Source organism: Oryctolagus cuniculus, chromosome 7 (genome assembly GCF_964237555.1).
Source record: "Oryctolagus cuniculus chromosome 7, mOryCun1.1, whole genome shotgun sequence".
Lineage (NCBI taxonomy): Eukaryota > Metazoa > Chordata > Mammalia > Lagomorpha > Leporidae > Oryctolagus > Oryctolagus cuniculus.
In genome coordinates this window covers 50,624,865-50,647,635 of record NC_091438.1, presented here as the reverse complement: position 1 = coordinate 50,647,635, position 22,771 = coordinate 50,624,865, and the positions used below count along the sequence as shown (strand labels likewise).

General features: G+C 39.2%; 1 protein-coding gene across 43 annotated transcripts in view; it reads right to left on the bottom strand.

Annotated features, from left to right (window-relative positions):
- Window positions 1-22,771, bottom strand: part of PDE4DIP (phosphodiesterase 4D interacting protein) — a 233,807-nt gene that overhangs the window by 48,094 nt on the left and 162,942 nt on the right. For all 43 annotated transcript variants that reach the window (XR_011390489.1, XR_011390490.1, XR_011390488.1 and 40 more), the window contains 12 exons: window positions 21,382-21,540; window positions 20,438-20,551; window positions 20,126-20,263; window positions 19,257-19,436; window positions 18,123-18,317; window positions 16,791-16,958; window positions 16,153-16,234; window positions 11,801-11,892; window positions 9,310-9,426; window positions 8,941-9,078; window positions 7,290-7,402; window positions 5,361-5,488 (listed from right to left, as the gene is read on the bottom strand). Coding sequence is in view for 37 of the 43 variants with exons in the window: in XM_017345940.3 (XP_017201429.2) it covers window positions 5,361-5,488; window positions 7,290-7,402; window positions 8,941-9,078; window positions 9,310-9,426; window positions 11,801-11,892; window positions 16,153-16,234; window positions 16,791-16,958; window positions 18,123-18,317; window positions 19,257-19,436; window positions 20,126-20,263; window positions 20,438-20,551; window positions 21,382-21,540 (1,624 nt within the window). In the remaining 6 variants the exon portion in view is untranslated. The remainder of the gene's footprint in view (window positions 1-5,360; window positions 5,489-7,289; window positions 7,403-8,940; window positions 9,079-9,309; window positions 9,427-11,800; window positions 11,893-16,152; window positions 16,235-16,790; window positions 16,959-18,122; window positions 18,318-19,256; window positions 19,437-20,125; window positions 20,264-20,437; window positions 20,552-21,381; window positions 21,541-22,771) is intronic.

Genomic DNA, 22,771 nt, shown 5'->3' with positions numbered 1-22,771 from the left:
AAGCCCTTCCCATGGTGTACCTTTGTCTTTCCATTGTGATGTCTCTCAAGAGTCTTTCAGCTCCTTTTTTTTTTTTTTTCCAGAAAGCAGTTAAGTAACTTTATAAAATCAAACTATAATCCAAAACACTTTAGGGGATATGAAATTTCACTAGGATTCTGAAGAGTTTCTTTTTCAAAACAGTAATTATTCATTATTCATGAATTCATTATTCTAAAACGAGAGTCAGCTGTCTTTAGGTTGATGGGGACATGTGTGCAGGACTGTCCTGGGCAGACTGGAAGATATGACTGCTGTACCTATTCTACGATGTCAAGAAACTCTTCCTGCTCATGGTCTCTTTTCCTCAAGGACCATAGCAGCAAGTGTCTCTGGGAACATTTAAAGAGACAGCACCACCCACAACAACCTCCTTAAATCTCTGTCCTGCCTTCTCATATGACTACCAGTTAAAGCAAGGAGAGCATGGGAGGATTTTTAAGGTAAAGTAGCCCACTTCACGTTTCTAGGAAAAGTGCAAAGCTGTTAATTTAGTCTTACTCTTTTGGGAGGAGAAAATTTCAAGTTTCTTCTTCTTCCTTTAGGTAAATAAATCTCATTCCACAGAGCCTTAATTGACTGAGAATTTTAGGACAACTGATAGACTGATTTTCCTCTAAGTGGTAAGTGAAAAAAAAAAAGTACTTTATTTCTTTCTCATACATCTTTTAAGAATGAAATCAAATAGCTTCTGTTGGCCTTTTGATACTTTTATTGGATCAGTAACAATTTGTTGTGTCTCAACTAAAGTAGCTGAAATGCTAACACTTTATACATAAAAAATGTACACTCTTCAGCACAAATGTTAACACAGTTTAACAGCATGGAGCTAGGAAGAGATAACTTCCAGAGAAAAACATACAGCTTAACTTTGGCGGGGAAATAGTGCTGGATAGAATCTAACCCCAAAGTTCTGATCATTTTACATGGTACTTCCTTCTTCCCCGAAACTGTTAGGAATCACTTTAATTTCTCTCAACAGCCTACAAAATTTTAAGTGATATTCTCAAACTGATACTTCGTGAACACAGAAATTCATGATTTATAAAACACCTGTGTTTACACATGCATCTGAAGTGTTTAGATTGTGAAAGGGACCTTAATGACTTTGACAACTGCAAAAAGCAAATCTCCAAGCATTTGCTGGCCAATGAGTTCTTCAAGGGAGCATGGTGGAACATTTGGTTCATGTATTTAACAGTCCTGCTCTTCATATTATTTGAGATCATTTTTCTGATGTTGCCTAACTTTTTATATATTTTATCCTTCCAGCTTTAGAAGAGGGAAAGAATATGATAAATATTTTTATTTCTGTAAAATCTAAATAACAAAAAAAAAATGAAGTAACATAAAAAGTTAGCACATCACTGCCACTTTAATTATTCTATTTGAAATCTGATGAAATAAGTATTGTCAGCTCTACAGTTTTGGGTTTCCCCTCTGATTACCACTCTTTGTCAGAGGCACAATTTTATTTGAGAAATCCATCCTGCCTCACATGATTACATAGAAAGCAACTGAGGACTTACCTTTTGTCAATACTCAGACTACTTAAAAGTAACAGTTGTTTTCTAATCCCGCTTTAACAGATATTGCTGCAAATGGTGAAGAGTAGCTTAAATTCATATTCCAAAAACGCATCAACACTCAAAGCTATCGCCCTACAGTAATCACTCCAATGTATTAGACTACCAATACAATGTATTAGCCTACTGACTCACTCCTTCTGCTTTTTAATGTTGGGTTGTCCTATAATAGCTCCACATTTCCAGCTGTTCTTTCCATAATACAAACGGCTTCATACTACCAAAAGGAGATTTAACCTTAAGAGAATCAGAGAAAATATGTGCTTGCATCTCACAGAATGATGGTGTCTGAAAAAGTGAGTAGACTTCATTTATTCTACCTCTAATGTGATTTCCTCAAGGCAAGGCAGAAGGCAGACTTCAAGTGTGGGGGATACTAATACTTCTTAACCTCATGGAAGTCTAACACCTTTTCTTGCAGGACCCTGGCTACAGACCTGCAGGATACTATCTGATGCCCTTTGTTGAAAAGGCAACTTGAATTTTTCAGGGATGTCAAATGTAAAGATTCTGTGACTCTTTCATATAAAAAGATCATGAAACCAGAAAACAATGACTTTATTCTTCCATTAGGAACTAAAGTTTCCTAATTCTAGCTCAAGGGAAGCAAAGGTGCTATTGTTCTCTATAAGGTTTATAGACTAAAGAAAAGGAACTTTAGATAAGTCAATCTTTATTTCTCAAGGAAATGAGTAATTTCCAGGGTAGTGTGACCTTCTCTGTCTTTCCCTAATCTGAAGACCTTAGATCCAACCTGAAGACTAAAGCAGAGAAATTCCAATCAATTTTCTTGAACTGGTTTGAAGCAATGAGCCAACCTTCTTATAATCCAGATACTGAATTAGAAGCATAAATAAGCATGTCTCTGATAGGTCTTTTATGCACATCTGCCATAAAGTCATATAGGTATAAACTGTGTGAGTGGAATATACTAAAGAACCTTCTAAGTGGCTGGGATCTAATATCCTATACAGGTTAAGATTTTCTTTAACCTTAATAGATTTCTTATTATATAATATAATTGAAAAATCTTTTTAAACTATGAACAAAGAAAAATGTGCTTTCCCTAAGAAGTAGATGTATTAAAAATATTTTCACTGTCCACAACAGAATAAATAAAAAGCAGGTGTAGAGGACTGAAGTGGGAGTTGAGGAACAAAAGTAAACCCTATTAAAGTAAAAGGCTTATCTATTGAAATAGCCCAATAATGCCTTTTCAAAAAAGTCCTAATTTGGCTAAATAGCCAAAAAGAGGACATCAGACAAATGTTGACTTATACTAAGCACTAACAATCATCAGATTTCAGTAATATAGTTTAAACCTGCAACAGAAAAAAATTTAGATGAAATTTGTCATAAAGACTTCTATTTCAATCAAAATAAATACTATTATATATCCTTTTCAATTCTATAGTTCTAAAAACCAGTTGTAAAAACTTCATCTACCCTGATGACTTGTAACTCTGCATATTATTAAAGGAGAAAATGTGGCAAGAATGAAATGTATCCACCTAGATTTTTCTCATTTTAAGTTCTATACTTCTGATCAAGCATGGCCTAAGTAAAAATTTACTTCATTATTTCTTTTTGAAGATTTTTTTATTCAACACAAGATTCTATAAGCACATGATGCTTTAGCTAAAATTATTATAATGTTGAAAAATGCCTGACAAGGTAGAATAATCCAACAAGATAAAAAGTTATGCTCCTGGAAGGCGAATGGAATCATATGATACTATAGTAAATATGATTATATGAATGATGTATCCAATCACAGTATCACCCATCTGTGAGTTAAGACAAAATTCATCAGAATCATATTCTCTATTCAGACATCAAATTATCATATAAAATTGTGAGAACAGTGGGCTCTCTCCTGGTAACACCATTTGCATGCCTCATTCCTGCTAGCAAGACCAGCAAGTTAGTGCCAGATCTTAGCCAAATTTATGGTGTCAAGATCACACCCTTAATTCATCCTTCTATCAACTCACTTTCATTGGACGTTGATAGAAATAAGGTGTATTTACTATTAATCACTATATTCACCATGAGACCCTAGACCCAAAAATCACCTATGGTTGAATCTTAATAGGAGACTTAAAGAGTATCCTTTATCTATTAGTAAAATTAAGGAAAGACATTTCCTAAATGCCTTGTTGTAATGACATGACAGACTAGTACTGGATGGATTGACATTTCTACTGACCACATCCATTATCCACCTCACTTTTGGGAAGTTACAAAAAGTTTTTTGTAGGAAAGAGGCTCTTAAAATGGAAAGAGAAAGAAAAGCAGGTGGTTCTGCTTATACCTTCTTTCTCAAACAACTCCTTTTCCCTTTAAAAGCCACTAAGACTGGAATGACATTTCTATTAAGAGAAGGGCTTATAGCTGCCAATCTTTGCAAACCACTTAGGAGATTCCAGGATGTTTCTTCAGTAGAACATTTTCTTCCTATCCATTTTAATTTGACTGAAGCTCTATCTGTTTCAGGAACAGGTAAACTTACAGAAACTTGGAAGGGATTCATATTGTAATATAAGCCATGTCAACACAGGAATGTGAAAGAAATAAAATGTCATGTAAAAAAAAAAAATGGAATGTGTCCCACCTAGTTTAGAAAGGACCCTCAATCACATTTGTGGCACTGGAAGCTGTCAATCGCTACCCCCCAAATTCCATATTTAATTGAACTGAAATCTCAGTTTCTAATCTAAGAAACTTATGTGCAGCAGAAAAAAGAAACCTCATGGTGCTGAGCCTTCAAAGCTCCAAAATTATCTGGTCACTTTTCACACTCATGACATTTAAGACTCCAGAAATACACTATTGAAAATTATAAGAACCTGCCACTGTCAAATGGAAGTATAGAAGCAATACTCTCTTCTGGCTATAATAAGCTATTTAGTGGAATACTGAATTTAAAGGGAGACACTGCATTTGAAATTACCTTTGTACCTGGAGAATTCTGGCTCTGAAAGACCTTTCTTGAAATTTTGTTCTGACTAAATAACATGCCCTTGGTTTAAAGGAATCTACAGGGATCAGTGAAGAAATAATTTTAAATTGGATTTAATCTGCACCAATTTAATTGCACCTGTGTCATTCAATATTTAACTCAAACAACACTAGGGCTAAAGCTTTACTGTAAACACCTTAATAGTCTTTGCCTCTGATCTCTAACTGGCCTTCTCAACACCTGCAGTCTACCATTACAAGACCACTCTCCTAGTTCTGATCTACTTTATCCTTTGATTTAATTTAAAAAGTGCTCTCACTCAAAGAGCAGGAGTTGATTGAATGGTAAAAATAATACACACATGCATTTATGACATGATATGGAACATAGGAAATGGATTGTGAAACTGGGGAGGAATAAACTTTATTGGCCCATAGAAGGATGAAGGAATGAGAAGGGGCTAGGGAAAGGAATGCATATGGGTGGAAAAACTAAAATGGAATGATTTAAAATGTGCAAATACACTTTGTCACCTCCACCATCAATTCATAGATATGTACAATGAGATACAGGTAGGCTAAAGTGAGTTCCACTTTGTGGTTGATGCTACTTGCACCAGTTCTATCATTAGTAAGTCACCATTTAATTCTAGGAAGTCAGACAAGGCTCCCTCTGGTTAGTGCAAACAAGGTTTCCATCCTGGGCTGCAGTCTGACCCGCCAGTGCTCAGAAGTCATGCTTGTGACGAACTCGCACACTTTCCAGTTCCCCACCTCCAATGGCGGCCAGGGTCTCCAGCCTGCTTAAGCGCTCCAGGCTTCTTCCAAGAACTTCTTCTAGTCGACCGCGTAACACCTGGGCCCCTTCCAGTTCCACCTGCAGAGTTCTGTCTCTTTCAGAGCTGATTAAACATGCCACGTGGAGGAAAAAGGATTAGTCATCAATTTAATGAACTCACATATATTTCCCAAGAGACATCATTGCCACTCAGCCATGAGACATTCTAAAGTAATGGTTCTGCAGGACACAATAAATGGAAGGCGTCTTTGTTGGGCACTCGTGTTCACCCCTGCTGGGTTAACAAGGCCTACTCCTTTCTTCAGAGTTTGCCCATTTATGCTAGGTTCTGGGTCAATATCACATAAAATTATAGCTCCTAAGATTAATTCCATACCCCTTTAGTCCATAAGAAGAGAAATTTCATTATCTAAGAGCTTTACTTTCTGAAGCACTAAAATCCAGGAAAAACGAATTATGTTCTCATCTGCTATAAAACTTGACAATGCTCTGAAAAAGAATTCATTCAAAAGACTAAAGTTGCAGAGGTTCTTTAAAAGCTAACACAATCAAGTAGTTCTATCATTAAGTTCCTCTGCATTCATTATCCTGACATAGAAAGAAAGCATTTTTAAAAACACAATAATGAGCCGGCGCTGCGGCTCAATAGGCTAATCCTCCGCCTGCGGCGCCAGCACACCAGGTTCTAGTCCCGGTCAGGGCACCGGATTCTGTCCTGGTTGCCCCTCTTCCAGGCCAGCTCTCTGCTGTGGCCAGGAAGTGCAGTGGAGGATGGCACTTGGGCCCTGCACCCCATGGGAGACCAGGAGAAGCACCTGGCTCCTGCCTTCGAATCAGCACGGTGCGCCGGCCGTAGTGCGCCGGCCGCGGCGGCCATTGGAGGGTGAACCAACGGCAAAAAAAGACCTTTCTCTCTGTCTCTCTCACTGTCCACTCTGCCTGTCAAAAAAAAAAAAAAAAAAAAAAAAAAAACACACAATAATGAATTAGAAGAAAGTAAATAGTAAAATAATAAAAATTTGAAAGGAAAGAAAGAATGGACTAGGAAGGAAGAAAAATGAGAAAAAAAATGAAAGATAAAATGAACTAGAAAGACATATAAGACAAAATTAAGCCATACAAGAAACTATATTAACCATGTTGGTTATCAGTCATCCCAGAGTGATATTAATCATGATGAGGAATATATTTTCTTTAAGATACTAAATAAGTATCAGGGCCAGTCTTATTGTTATAATAGGACAGCCTTTAACAGGACATTAAGCAGATAAAGAAAAAAAAACCTTTCCTGGGTGCTTATTATGTGCAAGGCATTGTCTTCTCGTTTAATCTCTGCAAGAGCTATGTGAAACAGGTACCATTCCTAACCCAAGATTTAGAACTGAGGCTCAGAGCAATCAACACAACAGATGACAGAAAGGGCAGCCTCAGTAATTATCCCTGATTTATTTGCTCTCCTCTTTGGTATCACACACATCTGAACTTAATGAAAAATGAAAAGAATACAGGGCGGGGTGGGGGGTGGTGCTGTGGCATGGCGGGTAGGGCCACCACTTGCAGTGCGGCATCCCATATGGACACCAGTTCAGTCCCAGCTGCTCCACTTCCGATCCAGCTCTCTGCTATGGCCTGGGAAAGCAGTAGAAGATGGCCCAAGTCCTTGGGACCCTGCATCTGCATTGGAGACCCGGAAGAAGCTCCTGGCTCCTGGCTTTGGATTGGCTCAGCTCTGGCTGTTGCAGCCATTTTGGGAGTGAGCCAGTGGATGGAAAACCTCTCTCTCTCTCTCTCTGCCTCTGCCTCTCTGCAACTCTTTCAAATAAATAAGTAAATCTTTGTAATAAATAAATAAATAAATAAATCACTTTTTCAAAGAGTAAAAGGAAAAACAGTCACTCTCTTACTTCTCTGGATGGGCATGGAACTTCACCAGACTGCTATAGAGCTGTCGCTCTGCTTGCAAGGCCTCATTGAGCCGACTCCGTTCATCTACCAGTCCCTCCAGCATCAGCAGCAGCTGAGGAAAGAAGAGAGAAGAAGCAATATGCAAATAGCAAAGGGAGACAGAGAGAAAAACAACAAAGAATGCATTCACATGTACCATGACTAAAAAAAGCCCACTGTCTTATTACTTGCCTCAGCTTCCTACAATATATCACAGTTTTCAAATCAACGTCACACTCATTATAACTTTTTATCTTTAAAACACTATAAGGCAAAATTCAAACATGGGATAAGAAGAAGAAAAAGGAGAGGGAAGCCAAAAAACAAAAGCAGCTAAAAGAAAGGACTTTGAAAAAGGAAGGAAGGAAGAAAGGATGGAAGGAAGGGGAGGAGGGAGGGAGAATGGGAGGGAGAGTGGGAGGGAGAGTGGGAGGGAGGGAGGGAGGGGAGAGCGGAGGAGGGAAGGAGGGAAGGAGGGAAGGAGGTGGGGGAAAGGACAACAGGGAAGCATATATATAACAGGACTTACTAGTATTCTTCATTCATTCAAGAAATATTCATTGAGCAACTTCTAGGTAATTTTGGGTTTTAAGGAAAATCTATCTAGTGGGGGTAAAAAACACATTCACCAGTCATAGACATGTGTCACTGCAAGCTGTATGAAGTGCCATAAAGACAATGCGCTATGGTAATTTATAACCAGCAGAGATCTGTTTAAGATTAGAGCCGAAAGCTAAACTGCAGCAAGATGAGTAATGAGTAATCAAGGAAAGAGATGTTGATGAAGTCAGGGGGGACAAGGGGCCTCAAACAGTTCATGGGAAATTCACACCATCCTTCCACTCAAGCTGCCCATGAACTGTTGAAGCCCCCTCATGAAAGCAAGTAAGTCTTTTTGAAAGGTTTGCCTTAAAGAAAGGTTAGACACAGGGTGGTAACTACAAAAGAATTAGAGATAGAGTTTTTTCTCTTTATTATGGACATGTAGATGAGAAGGATTCAGCTGAGAGGGGAAACAATGAATGAGGGATACCTGACAGTATGTGTCCAGTAAGAACTGCTGCTCCTCTTAGAACTACAAATGTCAGAAAGGGGCACCCATCTATGCAGACTTTAAAGCAGGAAACTTTGGGGCCAGCGTTGTAGCGTAGTGGGTAAACCCACTGCCTACAGCACTGGATCCCATATGGGTGCCAGTTCAAGTCCCGGCTGCTCCACTTCTGATCCTGCTCCCTGCTAATGCACCTGGGAAAGCAACGGAGGATGGCCCAAGTACTTGGGCCCTTGAACCAAATGGGAGACCGGGAAGAATCTCCTGGCTCCTGGCTTCTGACCTGCCCAGCTTCAGCTGTTGCAGCCATCTGGGGAGTGAACCAGCTAATGGAAGCTCCTTCCCTCTCTGTCTCTTCCTCTCTCTCTCTGAAACTCTGCCTTTCAAATGAATGAATAAATATTTGAAATAAATAAATAAAGTAGGAAACTTCAGAGGATAGACACAACAGGAAATATCATTCACTGACTCCTTTGTAAGTAGCTGAATTTGACAGTTTTTCCCATTGTTCATCCTGCAGTAAAAAAAAAAATAATAAGGTTTGTATTCTAATAATTTACCTGTTGTCTTCGGTTTCCTGAAATTTCTTGACCCTGGGATTCTACAGAAGAAACTTTTTCCCGAAGAAGTAAGACTTCTTGGGTCAGCCGTTCCATAGCTGGTATGTCTTCAGGATCAACCAATTGCATTTGCAGGTCCTAGAAGTTTAAAAAAAAAAAAAAGTAGTATAGATAAAACAATAGTAATTAAAAAAAACAACCGTTTGACAAGGAGCAACAAACGCCCTTGAAACAGTCTACGGTACTTTCAAGTGTGATATGGATAAGCACTGGCCAAGGGACTCAACACATCCAAATATTGTGTGAAGACATCCTAAGTTATTCTGAGCAACAAACTTTTCCAGCGGTCTTTAAAAAACTCTGAAAGACCTTTATGAGATCTTCTTTTATCTGTATGTTCCTGGTTAGGGACTCCAGGTCAGCAGCCTGCACCTGCAGCTCTTCCTCTTGCACAGCCATCATGGACTGTAGAGCAGAAAGTTCCATCTGCGGAGAGATGAAATCCTGAAGTCAGCGGCAGAGGAAACAATATCTGTCACATTTATACTTTAATACCTGGGCAAATGCTTTTCCATCTCCTATCACTATCAGCCGGCAACGCACAAAAAACAAGAACATGAATAGTGCTCTACTGGATGCAACAGATAACCATGCAAGGCCACACCAAAGAATGTTGTATGCAGAGCTGTAAACGTTGTGTTTAATGATGTCCTCCACTTTAGTTAGCACAATAAGACACCAAATTTGCTAGGCCATTTCATCTTTCCTGCATCGTTATGTATCAGGTATCTGCTCCACTGAAGAAAAACGAAAGCAAGATGTTTATTGCAGCATGATAAAGGCGTGCAGACTGACACAGGTATAAATCCTGACAGAAGCTCCTTGACAAGGAATCTTAGCGGAGATTCGGTTTCCTCAACTATAAAATGAGAATAATAGCTACTGTCCCAGGCTACATGAGAATTAAGATAAAGATACACATAAAATGCCTGGCACCTAGCAGGAAATCTATGAACAGTAAATACTACTGCTACTGCTGCTGTTGCTGCTGCTGCTGTAACTACTATCTCAAGACAATATGAGCAATAGTTAAAATTTTGGGAAAATCTACATTACTGTTGGTAAATGCTTTATATTACAGGAAATGTGGTTATAAATATATATGGTCTTGGACTTGGAGGCAGGTAGTCGATTAAGGATACATAAAGATGAGCAATAGACAAATATCACTCACTCAAAATACCCATTAAAAGGCATTACAATTTTATGATACTAGAAACAGCACAGAACCAAAAAGTAACATTACTCTAGATTTCATATATATGAGAAAAACAGAAACAGCACATGGAAACTAAAATATCTGGCATGAATAATCAGATAAGGTAGAAACAAAAAATGAGGGGAACTAGGGGATTTTTAAAACTGGTATTTTTAAACTGACACACACTCTCACATCCTCAAAACTTACTGAGTCACACAGCATGAATTTGTGAAGACAGTAATGAAATCAAGGAGTATAATAAGAAAGTTCCATCAGAAATACAGGCACAGGTTTAATACTGTAAGCCTAACTATGGCAGAAAGGTAGAATACAACTGAGGAACTCTACAGAATAGCTAAACAATTTAGAGAGCCAGGACACTGACAGGCCTTCTACAAGAGATGACAGAGTAACATGTACGTTTCCAGTTTTACTCTGTCAATCTGCTTGTGGTCCTAATTATCTTCTCCATTGCGGAGGAACATACAACTGTCTGTACAGGGCAGGCAAAGGGAAAACAATTCTGTAAAGCTAAGGGGCTTCTCCTGAGAACACTGTTGAGGACTCTTACTGCTAGAAAGAGTAAAGCATAAGGTAACAAAAATGATCTGCACAGGAAATAAATGCTTAGTAAGTATTTGGAGTCACAAAAGACTGAGTTTAAACCTTAGCTTTGGCATTTATTAGCTATATGACTATTTCTCAAATAATTCATGTTAAAAACAAAAGTTAATCTTTTAATTTCTTCATCTATAAAATAGGACCAATACTATTTATTTCATAAAGCATTTCATTTTGAGCATTAGTGCTAATTTAAGGACATAGCACAGTGCAATGCAATAAGGAGGATTCAATAACATCTATTGATCATACTCAAATTTCACTTGTTTCAGGAGTTTCAAACTAATTTAATAGGCCTAATGTCATATTAATTGATAATTATAACTGGCAATTACATAGCACTTCCTTTTTTCACAGGTGCTTTACAAGTATTTTATTCCAGGAAGCAATGGATACAGAAAACTGTATTGTTTCAATTCTTAAACAGCTTTAGTAGTCCTCATTACAAAACCTAGAGCACTGGGGCCCAGTGCTGTGGTGTAGTGTGTAAAGCCACCACCTGTAGTGCTGGCATCCCATTGGTGCCGGTTCAAGTCGCAGATGCTCCACTTCCAATCCAGCATCTCTGCAATGGCCCAAGTGCTTGGGCCCCTGCATCCGTATGGGAGTCCTGGAAGAAGCTCCAGGCTCTAGGCTTCAGGTTAGTCCAACTCTGGTTGTAGTGGCCATTGAACCAGCAGATGGAAGATCCCCGCCCCCCCCATCTCCCTCTCTTTCCTGCTCTCCCTCTCTCTCTCCCTCTCCCTTTCCGCCTCTCCTCTTTGTAACTCTGCCTTTCAAATAAATAAATTCTTTAAAAAAAAGCATCCTGTTGAGATTATGTATATGCAATGCTATTTAAATTTTTCTCCAAAAAGAAAAAGGTTCATCTTGCATCTAGAATTAGACATTATACTTGGAGAACTGTACTCTTTCAAATATAGACTATTTTGAAAAGAAAATGGGAATTTAGAAACCAGGAATGACTACAGAACTCACCTGACTTTCTCTTTCTTTTTTAGCCATGAGTTCAAGTTCCTCTTTGGCATTACTCAATTCTTTTTCCAGCCCTGCAACAGTATCCAAATCTCCTAAAATGAAAATAATTAGTTTTAATCACTATTAGCAATGTAATCTCTGATGCCTCATTTTTGAGGAATTCATTCTGAGATACATTCCAACAATAAAAAAAATGTACAAGCTGTTCTTTGCAACATTATTTATATAACAACAAATACCGTAATCAGCCTACATGCTACAAAGACTGAAAAAAGATAGTACTATACATCCACAAAATGGAATCCTATACGTAGCTGTGAGAAACAAAGACCTTATACATAGAGTAATTTCAAGGTTATATTAGGTAAAATAAGCAAACTAAGCAAGGTGCAAAAGAATACATCTAATATAATGTGTTTTACTTTAGGAAAAGGGAAAAATAAGAACTTACAATGCATTTCATACACACAAACATATACATACACACACACACACACACACACATACACAATTCACCTGCATATTTCAGCAAAAACATACATAGGAAGAGCAACCCAGAAATAAAATTGGTTACCTTCAGAGGATGATCAAAGACAGAAAAAAGGGAGAGGGAAATAGATAACATGTTTGTGCATATCTTTGATTATTTGAGTTTTGATTCAAGTTAATGTTTAATTTTTAATGTGTGAGTTACTTTGAAAATAATGAGGGAAAAAAATCATAAACCAAATACTGGCACAAATAAATTAATCTATATAGCAAATATATAATATAATCACCCAGAAGATAATAAAAAATTAATCCAAATAATTTTTCAATTCAGTGCTCTGACTGTACATCCTCAGTGAGAAATACCTTAAGGATAAAAATAATTACAAAGAAATTTAAACATTACTCAACAGATTCATTATTGATAGTGTTATTCATATAGCAATTCTGAAACTATTTCTGCATTTTGTAGTACTGTGCAAATATTTTTATATACATTGGTACTATTCAATAACCATGGCTCTCAGTGTTGAGAGATGGGAGATACAAACACAAAATGAATCTAAGAACTTCACTGTTAAAGCGAATTGGGGGAATCAGTATCAAATCCTCATAAAATATCATATACATACACATTTTGTGTTTTTAAATTCATCGCTAGCTCTGTTCACTTAAGAGGGCCTAGAAGCAAATGACAACATATAGCAAAGAACACATTTTTTGCCTAGATCTTAATTTCTAAACACCATTGCATACTAAAATGAATACTAGGGAAATGGTTGATTCTAGGGCTAACCCAGTAAAAGGTGATCACAGAATACCTACTGTGCTAAAAAACTGAGGAGGAAACAGCAAAAGGACAGATGAACAGCATGAAGGGGTACCAGCTGGCCAAAACTCAGATAATTTAGGCATCAAATGGAATAATGATAAAAATGGATAATACAATGATTTTTTTTAATGCATACTGACATGAAAAAACAAATGGAGTATGGAGATAAGAGAATGACAGTTTTTCTTTGTAGAAGAGTACTCACTAATAAATTAAGATGAAACTTTACAAACAGAAAATCACTTTTTAAACTACCAATGTAAGAGTTAGTTCAGGCAACATTCAAAGAAACCACTGAGGAAATGACTGCTTGAAAAATATTTCTTAGTATCATCTCCAAGCTAAATTTCAAAAATATTTCAAGTATCATCTCCAGAAATCAGCCAATAGATCACTTATTTTTTTTTTTTATTTTTATTTTATTTTTTTTTTTTTTTGACAGGCAGAGTGGACAGTGAGAGAGAGAGAGACAGAGAGGAAGGTCTTCCTTTGCCGTTGGTTCACCCTCCAATGGCCACCGCAGCCGGCGCACCGCGCTGATCCGATGGCAGGAGCCAGGAGCCAGGAGCCAGGTGCTTTTCCTGGTCTCCCATGGGGTGCAGGGCCCAAGCACCTGGGCCATCCTCCAGTGCACTCCCTGGCCACAGCAGAGAGCTGGCCTGGAAGAGGGGCAACCGGGACAGAATCCGGCGCCCCGACCGGGACTAGAACCCGGTGTGCCAGCGCCGCTAGGCGGAGGATTAGCCTAGTGAGCCGCGGCGCCGGCCAGATCACTTATTAATTACAGAAGAGAAAGTGATACAGTGGAGAGATCTGGCAGATACAACCCAACCCAGTGACTAAACTTGGTGTCACTAAGAATGAAACAATGTTTTGATCATGCACTGATGTGATACACTGAGAAAGATGTCACTCACATTGTATTCTTGACAAATATATTTAACTATAATATAATCACCAGGAAACAGAGCCAAACTGAGGAACACTAGCTAGCCTAAGTTCTTCAAAAATGCCACTAACACAAAAAAAACTGTTACAGATTAAAGGAGACTGAAGAGATATAACAACTGGGCACAATGCACGAGCCCTGGGATAGGGCAAAACAGCTACCGACAACACTTACTGGGGCAACAGAATTCTGAATATGGACTACGTATTAGATACTATGGCTACATTCAGTTTAAGTTTCTTGAGTATGACAATGATATTGTAGGTATGTAGGAGAATGCCCTTGCTCCTAAGAAATATTTACTGAAGTACTTAGGGGTGAAGTGTCATGATGCCTGTAAGAAATTTTCTCATATGTGTATACACGTGAGCATGTGTGTTTGTGTACATAGGAAGAAATGCAAATATAGCAAAATGTTAACAATTAGTGAATCTTAATAAAAATTTAGGGGCTGGTGTTGTGGCACAGAGTTAAGCCACCACCTGTCTAACACTAGCATCCCATATGAGTGCCAGTTCAAATCCCTGCTGCTTCACTTCTGATACATCTCCTTGCTAATGCACCTGGAAAAGCAGCAGAGGACAGCCCAATTGCTTGGGGCCCTGTCACCCGCATGAGAGACCTGGACAGAGTTCCAAGCACCTGGCTTTGGCTTGGCCCAATCCCAGCCATTGCAGCCATTTACAGAGTGATCCAACAGATGGTCTCTCTCTTCCCCTGTCTCTCCCTTTCCCTCTGTCTCTCCCTTTCTCTCTGCAACTCTGCCTTTCAAGTAAATAAATAAATATTTTTAAAAATTATATGAGAGGCCGGCGCTGCAGCTCACTAGGCTAATCCTCCGCCTTGCGGCGCCAGCACACCAGGTTCTAGTCCCACTCGGGGTGCCGGATTCTGTCCCGGTTGCCCCTCTTCCAGGCCAGCTCTCTACTATGGCCCGGGAGTGCAGTGGAGGATGGCCCAAGTACTTGGGCCCTGCACCCCATGGGAGACCAGGATAAGTACCTGGCTCCTGCCATCAGATCAGCGCTGTGCGCCGGCCGTAGTGCGCCGGCCACGGCGGCCATTGGAGGGTGAACCAACGGCAAGGGAAGACCTTTCTCTCTGTCTCTCTCTCTCACTGTCCACTCTGCCTGTCAAAAAATAAAAAAAACAAAAACAAAAAACAAAAACAAAAAAGTTATATGAGAATTCACTACACTCTTTTTTTGCCATTTTCTGTAGGTTTAAAATTTTCAAAAAATAAAAAATTGTGGAAAAGTATGCTTCTTAAGAAGGTAAAGAGAAAGTGAATTAGACAAAAAAAAGTGAATTAGACAAATCTAGCATTCTTTACTTTTTGACTAGCATAGAATTTTCCTACTGAAGAATAACTACGTCTCTAATGACCTACACCAGAACAAAGGCACCCAGTTCCTTCATTTTTGATATAATTTAAATATCATAAGTTAATTTTCCAAGTCTACAACCTTTCTTACCACAGCATTATAATCGCCATCTCATTTAATCATCACAAGTTTGTACTTGGGGCACTCTCTGGATAACATGTTCCTTAAAGCTACCCTAAACGTCAATCTTTTGCTCTGTGACAGAGGTTTCAATCCAAGGTATCCATTTGAGTTTTGTACCCACAAGACATAGAATTTGGTTCTTTAGAGAGCTGGAACTGAGGTTGGCAAGTAATGTGTACTATCTACCCCTCCCAATATTTTTAATATAGATGATGTCAAGTTACAGTGAGTAGCCCTATCCCTGAAAGATACACAGGAGAAGGTGACAGTTACAAAGCACTGATATACAGATTTGGAAGCACTACCTCCAGAATTTTTGAATCCCTGCAAAGCTATCTGAAAAGGAAAACCGGGATGCATTTTCCCTGGGGCAAACTGTGAACCCAGAGACACACCCTCAGTTTAGGATAGAATAAGGGTAGCTCTTTCGAACAGATGTGCCTTCAGCCTTTCAGGGAAATCTAAACATTCTATTAAGGTAAGAGAAAAAAGGGAGTGTTGGCCAAACTATCAGTACTAAGACACAGAAGGAAAAAAGAGAAGGTCCTTTCATGAAACAAAATTTTATACTTACCTAATGTGGACCTGGGTATGCTGGCATCCTCTTTGGCAGTCAATGAAGTACTATCATCTCTGGAGAGTATTTGTAATGAACCCTAAAAATTGGAAGAGTCAGAAGATTCAGGAAGATGCAGGAACTACGATCACAATGACACGTCTTAAAATTTCTCACACAATTTGGTATTACAATTATCAAGCTGGAGTGGGTGTTTGGCCTCGCAGTTAAGATGCCAGATATGATGTCCATGTTCCACAATGGAATGCCTGGATTTGATGCCTACCTCCAACTCCTGACTTTCTTCCTGCTAACACAAACCCCTAGAGGTAGCAGCGATGGCTCCAGTAATTGAGTTCCTGACCCTCATGTGGGAGACCTGGATTGAGTCCTTGGCTCTAGGCTTTCGCCAGCCAGAGGTCATTGTGGGCCTTTGGAGGGTGATGGGAACTCTGTCTCTCAAATTATACATACATATATTATATAATATATAAAGAGAAGGTCCTTTTATGAAACAAAATTTTATACTTAACTAATGTGGACCTGGGTCCAAATTTTATATATAAGTATATATAAAGAATTATCAAACTTTATACCTCAAATATAAAAAAAGGAAAGAATCAGCATGATAATCTATAGACGTCTATAATTCTTACTTGATCAGTCTGCTCTCCAAGAGCAGGGCCAATTGAGGTGACTTCAGCCTGTTGGTGAGCGACGAGGGCTTGGGACGTCATGAAGTCTTTCCCTCCTAGGTACTGGCGCAGGGCCTGTAATTCTGAATTCCTTTCCATTAGCGCTTGCACCATCTTCTCTGCAGCAGCCTAATAAGAGAAAATCCCAAATAGCATTAAAAAGATACTTTAGTAAAACAAAATTTGTATTCTAGAGTTATTTCTTAAAAGCCAACTGCTTATTAAAAAGCCACTAGGGCCCTAAGCAATAGTTTCCCTGTAGTTGTTCCTTCAGCCTGAACCCCTCTTTACCCAAACATTTATGTGGTTTGCTCCTTCCAGGACTTTGCTAGATGTTACCTTATCAGATTTGTCTTCTTTGTATATACTATCTAACATAGCAACTTCATTGGTCAAAGGACATAAACTTTCAATTATAAAATGAGTAAATTCTATCGACTATAGTTAATACTGCTGGATGATTTAGTGAAAATGTGCAAAAGGAGTAGATCTTACATGTCCTCATCCCCCTCACCCACCAACCCACACATTCACATGCACAATATTAACTACGGGTCATGACAAATGTGGTAATTAATTTGATTTTAGCAATCATTTCACAAGAGATACATATATCAAAGCATCATGCTGTATACCTTGAATATATACAATTTTTATTTGTCAATTACAACTCAATAAAACTTGGGGTGGGGGTAGCAGCAATGTATACTCTACACCTAATTCCCTTTGCTGTGTTTAATTTTTTGCAAGTACTTACCATTATCTGATACATCTCAAATCTTTCCTTCTTTTTGTCTCTATCTCTTTCTTTCTCCTCCCCAGTTGGAATGTAAGTTTCTTAAGGTCAAATTTACTTGGTACTGAATCCCAAGCTCTAGAGCAGTATCTGGCACATAGTAGGTACTCAACAGAGTAGTGACTGAATGAATCAATTACATAAATATTTCAATCATACCACATGATCAGAGGAATCAGACCTCAAAATCACCACAGCCTGTTTCTTTCATTTTAAACCTCACAGTTTTCTAAGATAGCACACTATATGTGCATATGATAAAGTCATTGGATGTATTATGTACCATGTAGACACCCTTCCAAATATAGAGTGCTCAACAAATGTTTCACACTTTGATGCTTAGTGTAAAGCTGTAGTCTGGTTAATAAAATGAAGGAAAGAAACTGACAGAATTGACTGTGCAATGATAGATACATGTTGTAAGTTTCGAGGGCATCCTATTTACAGACCACATATGCACAAAGTGACACTTTTCTGATACGTGCAATAGCCCTTACTTGGCTTTCCTGCTCCCTGGTGCTCATGGACTGAAGCAGGCTCTGAATCTCCATTTCATGTTCTACCACTTGTTTGTTCCGATCGCTTAGGAGGTCCTGTAGCATCCTTTCCTTTCGCTGTAGACGCTGGCACAGCTCCTCAGCTATTTCACTTTGCCCTGGTCCAAGTTTGCAGAGCAATGTTGCACTGAGATCCTAATACAGAAGCGACAACGTAAGTATCCAGAAGACTACTACATATCTCTACCACATATTAAGGGGTTTATATAAACCTATTGCTGAATAAAGAGCTGTGAGATTCTTGTTTTATTCATTTTTGTTTCCCAAAATCTATCACAGTCCTGTGACACAGAAGGCTGTAAATATATGTTCAGTGAGTGAATGCTAACAACACAGTAAAATCCCTATCATGGCAACTTACTATTGTTTTCTGAAATAAGTCCTTTTCCTATTTGCTCAGAGTACAAAACGATCAACACTAATTAATAATGTACACTCAGTTCATTTATTTCACTTATTTTCTCCCCAGGATCACTTTGTAGAGGAAGCACGAAATAAACTGAAAAGGAATAATGAGCACTATATTTATGAGCATGATTATGCAGTTCCCATTTCTACCCTGAGAGCTAACACATGATGATTAAAACTGCGGCGCCAAACCGCCTGGGCTGAATGCTGGCTCTGCCACTTAATGAGCTGTGTTACCTTGAACAAGTTACTTAACTTCAGAAGCCGACTTTCTTGTCTATAAAATGCGGACAAGGGCATGTCCCTCACAGTCTTATGAGGAGCAGTACACCAACGGCCATTAAGTTCTTAAAGCAGTGCCTGATCCAGCATGAGTATACTCTAATTAGTAAAGGTTAGCAATAATATTGTAGGTGTATTTTTCAGATCTCATTAATTCTCACATTAATTCAGATCTCATTAGTTCTCTTTCTTTGAGAAAGATAATTGTCATTTTTGGCTTATACATGTGAACAAAACACTCCCAGTGAAAGTCAATGGCTTGCCCAGGCACAGAATGAAATTAAAGATGGAGGTTGCTGGCCTCCCAGATCTCAAGAGTCCTAATTCAAGGCTGAAACTATGTCATCCCTAAACCAACTGCCTTTAGGTTAACTGAAGCCTTGCCTCCACTTCTTTGTTCCTGTCATGTAAAGATGTCTGTAACTGCTGAATAATGCTCTCTTGTTCTTTCTGCCAATGGCTGAATTTCGCTTCCATTTCTTCTTTCAGCCACTGGAGGTTCTGACAGGTAGCAGTTAACTGTTCCACTTCCAGGCCTTTGGCCCTCAGGAGACTCTCCATACTCTACAGTAACAGAAAAAGCAACCGTCAGTCAAAGGGGCAGCCCACACTCCTCAAGATAAATAAGTAATCAGATCCATGTTCAAGTATCTCCCAAATTATTGCCTAGCAGCTCTGTTGCAAGAGGAGGAAACTTAGATATCATCTAACAGTGCCATGCTCATTAATTTTTTGTTTTTAGAAACTCTTATTTGTGGAAAGACAAATACTACTCGTACACAAATACAGTTTTCTGGAAGAACTTCATGATGCTACAGAGAAAGTAGGGGACCAGTGAAAGAGAGTTAGATACTTAAGCTCTACAATGAGTCTGCAAGAAAAGTCCACAGTAAACATTAATAAAGGCCCCAATTATGGCAATCTATGGACATATAATTAATACTAATGAGTAAAACACAATATAACAGTCATACCTTGTCAATGCTTGTATGTATGTGCAAGTGTGTGTGTGTGTAGACAAGATTAGGAGTAAATTAGAACCATGTAAATATAAGTCAATATTTACTGCCCCACCCCACAAAGTTCATAACAAAAAAGAAAGCTGATGTGCCAAAACTTCTTACTTTCTAATCTACAACAACGGAACTAATGACTGCTACGTTGGGTTGTTTGTGTACTCTTCCTTATAAGCAAGTGGTGGGAGAGGCTGATGCTCCAGGCTTACGGAGTTCAAGGGGGAGATTCGCTCGTACCTGCATGGTAGCTTCGTTAGCGGAGAGGACGCCACGCAGCCGCTCTAGGTCATGGTCTCGCTCCCTCACAGCAAGGTGCAGCTGGCGCAGTTCTTTCTCTTTTTCCTCTAGAGCACAGAACTTTTCATCGATAGCCCGCTGTAAGGAGAGGAAGGCTTCTAACGCTCTGTAACTCATGTGCTGACTGCCTTTACTCAGTAAGATTCAGAATACAAATGGTGGGAAACCAATGCCCAAAACAAGCAAATTAAGTTGTCGCACACCTCTGTGGTACCTTAGTGACAGAGCGATCTACAGCAGTGAGATACGCACCTCTAGAGCAACAGCTCTATCTTGTATTCGTTGCCGAAGCTTCTCAAGCAACAGCTCATTTGTTTCAAGGGTTTTGTCTGAGTTCTCTCGGTACTGTAAGAGCTCCTGAAATTCCTAAAGAGACCAAAAAATATTTTCCTTGATTCGTTTACCCAATATCAACTGAATTCCTACTTTGCTAAGTAATTTGTTAGTTATTCAGAGTTTAAAAAAAATGTGATCACTCTCCTCAAATGGAACATGTGTAGCTGAAATATCAGACACATACAGTGTGAATATTCTACAACATACAGCATACATACCGAATTGTAACCTTTTTACAACATACATGCTGGGGAACACAGGCTGTATTGCCCAGCTCTGCCTGAAGGGGTCAGTAAAGACTGCACCAAGGAGATAACAAGCACTGAGGATTTCCCAAGTGAAGAGGTGGTGGGAGTCTATCTGTCAGAGAAAAAAATTATGCACAACATACGCATATCTGAAAAAGTTGTGCACTCAAGGAAATGTAAAGGATTCAGTGTGACCGAAGCTTAGAGTAGATGGCAGAACTGATCACTCTTCCCTCAGCACCCTGTTGTCCCCTAAAACTTTCAATCCATCACCTAAACTACTCTGGAAGTTTCTGTACAGGGGTCCTCACTGACTGAGAGCAATGGCAAAAGCTGGCACTGCACCTGACTCACAGTGGTCCATACTAACTACCTGCTGAATACTTACTGCTTCAGTCTTTTCAAGCCTATGTGTACTGTTCCTCAGATTTACTGATCAGCATCTTGATTCACAAAACTATTTTCTGTTTATTTCAAACCCTCCTGATTCCTCCCATTCTGTATTCTACATGTAGCAGGTACTCAATGCAAGTGGATTAATATCTTGAGATTATAGAAAGGAATTTCGGAGCGCTATGAGCCCCAGTTTAGGTTGAAATCACGGACACTCACCTGCAGCAGCTGATCTTTGTGACTCAGACTATGGTTTAGGTGCTGGATGTTTTGCTCCTGGCTTCGAATCTCACTGTATTTTTCAATCTCCAGGGTCCGAAGCTGTTGGCTTTTATTCTGCAATTCCCCCTGAAGCTGCTGTAAGGCTTTCCGCAATTCCTGAATTAAACATATTCCCTTTTCAAAGCCGTCTAAAATGTTCACATGGTCATAGCTATGAAGGTCTTAAAGCTTTCAAGGTACATAGAATGAAATATAAAGTAGCAGAAAATGCTATGCTGAAAGCTGCTATAGGAATATTATACAGTACATGAATAAGATTTGGAATATTGTGAAAACCGTGGATGGAGTATGGTTCAATACTTTTTTTCAGTTTATTTAAAGAAGACAGATGTATACAGCCACTAAGCAGGAATCTGTCTCATTATAAGCCTGGAATCTTTACAATAAGCTCAAGGACAGGACAGAATACGTCTATCACCCTCATGAAGACTATCACTCACCTTTCTTAGTCTGCAATATACAATATCTTTCTAATAATAAAATCAGTATTCTTTTAAACATCTGCTCCTTTAAATGGTCCCCAAATAATTATCAATTCAACAACGTTTAAGAAAATGTGTGATTTAGGTAAATTTTAAAAGTTAAGAATTATTCCATCCCCTCTACCAGCAACCCCAACCCTGCCAAGATATCTGAAATTTTAGTATTTTAATGGAAATTCAGGGCTAATAGTTAACCTCCAAACTACCAAACCACAGAGATTCTTCAAAAACTACATTTTTAAATCTGAATGTTAAAGAGCTTACAAAAAGTTACACTACAAAAAAGATCTTTAGGGGTGGGCATTGTGGCATAATGGGTTAAGCTGCCGTCTGCAGTGCCAGCATCCCATATGGGTGCCGCTTCAAGTCCAGCTGCTCCACTTCTAATTCAGCTCCCTGCTTATGAGCCAGGGAAAGTAGTGGAAATGACCCAAGTGCTTGGGCCCCTGCACTCACCCAGGAGACCTGGAAGAAGCTCCTGGCTCCTGGCTTCTGCCTGGGCCAGCTCCAGCCATTGTCGCCATTTGGAAAGTAGAAAACAGATGGAAAATCTCTCTTTCTTTCTCTCTCTCTCTCTCCCTTCCTCCCTTTGTAACTCTGTCTTTCAAATACATAAAATAAATCTTAAAAAAAAAAAAGAGGCCAGCGCCGCGACTCAATAGGCTAATCCTCCGCCTGCGGCGCCGACACACAGGGTTCTAGTCCCCGTCGGGGTGCCGGATTCTGTCCCGGTTGCCCCTCTTCCAGGCCAGCTCTCTGCTGTGGCCAGGAAGTGCAGTGGAGGATGGCCCAAGTACTTGGGCCCTGCACCCCATGGGAGACCAGGAGATGCACCTGGCTCCTGG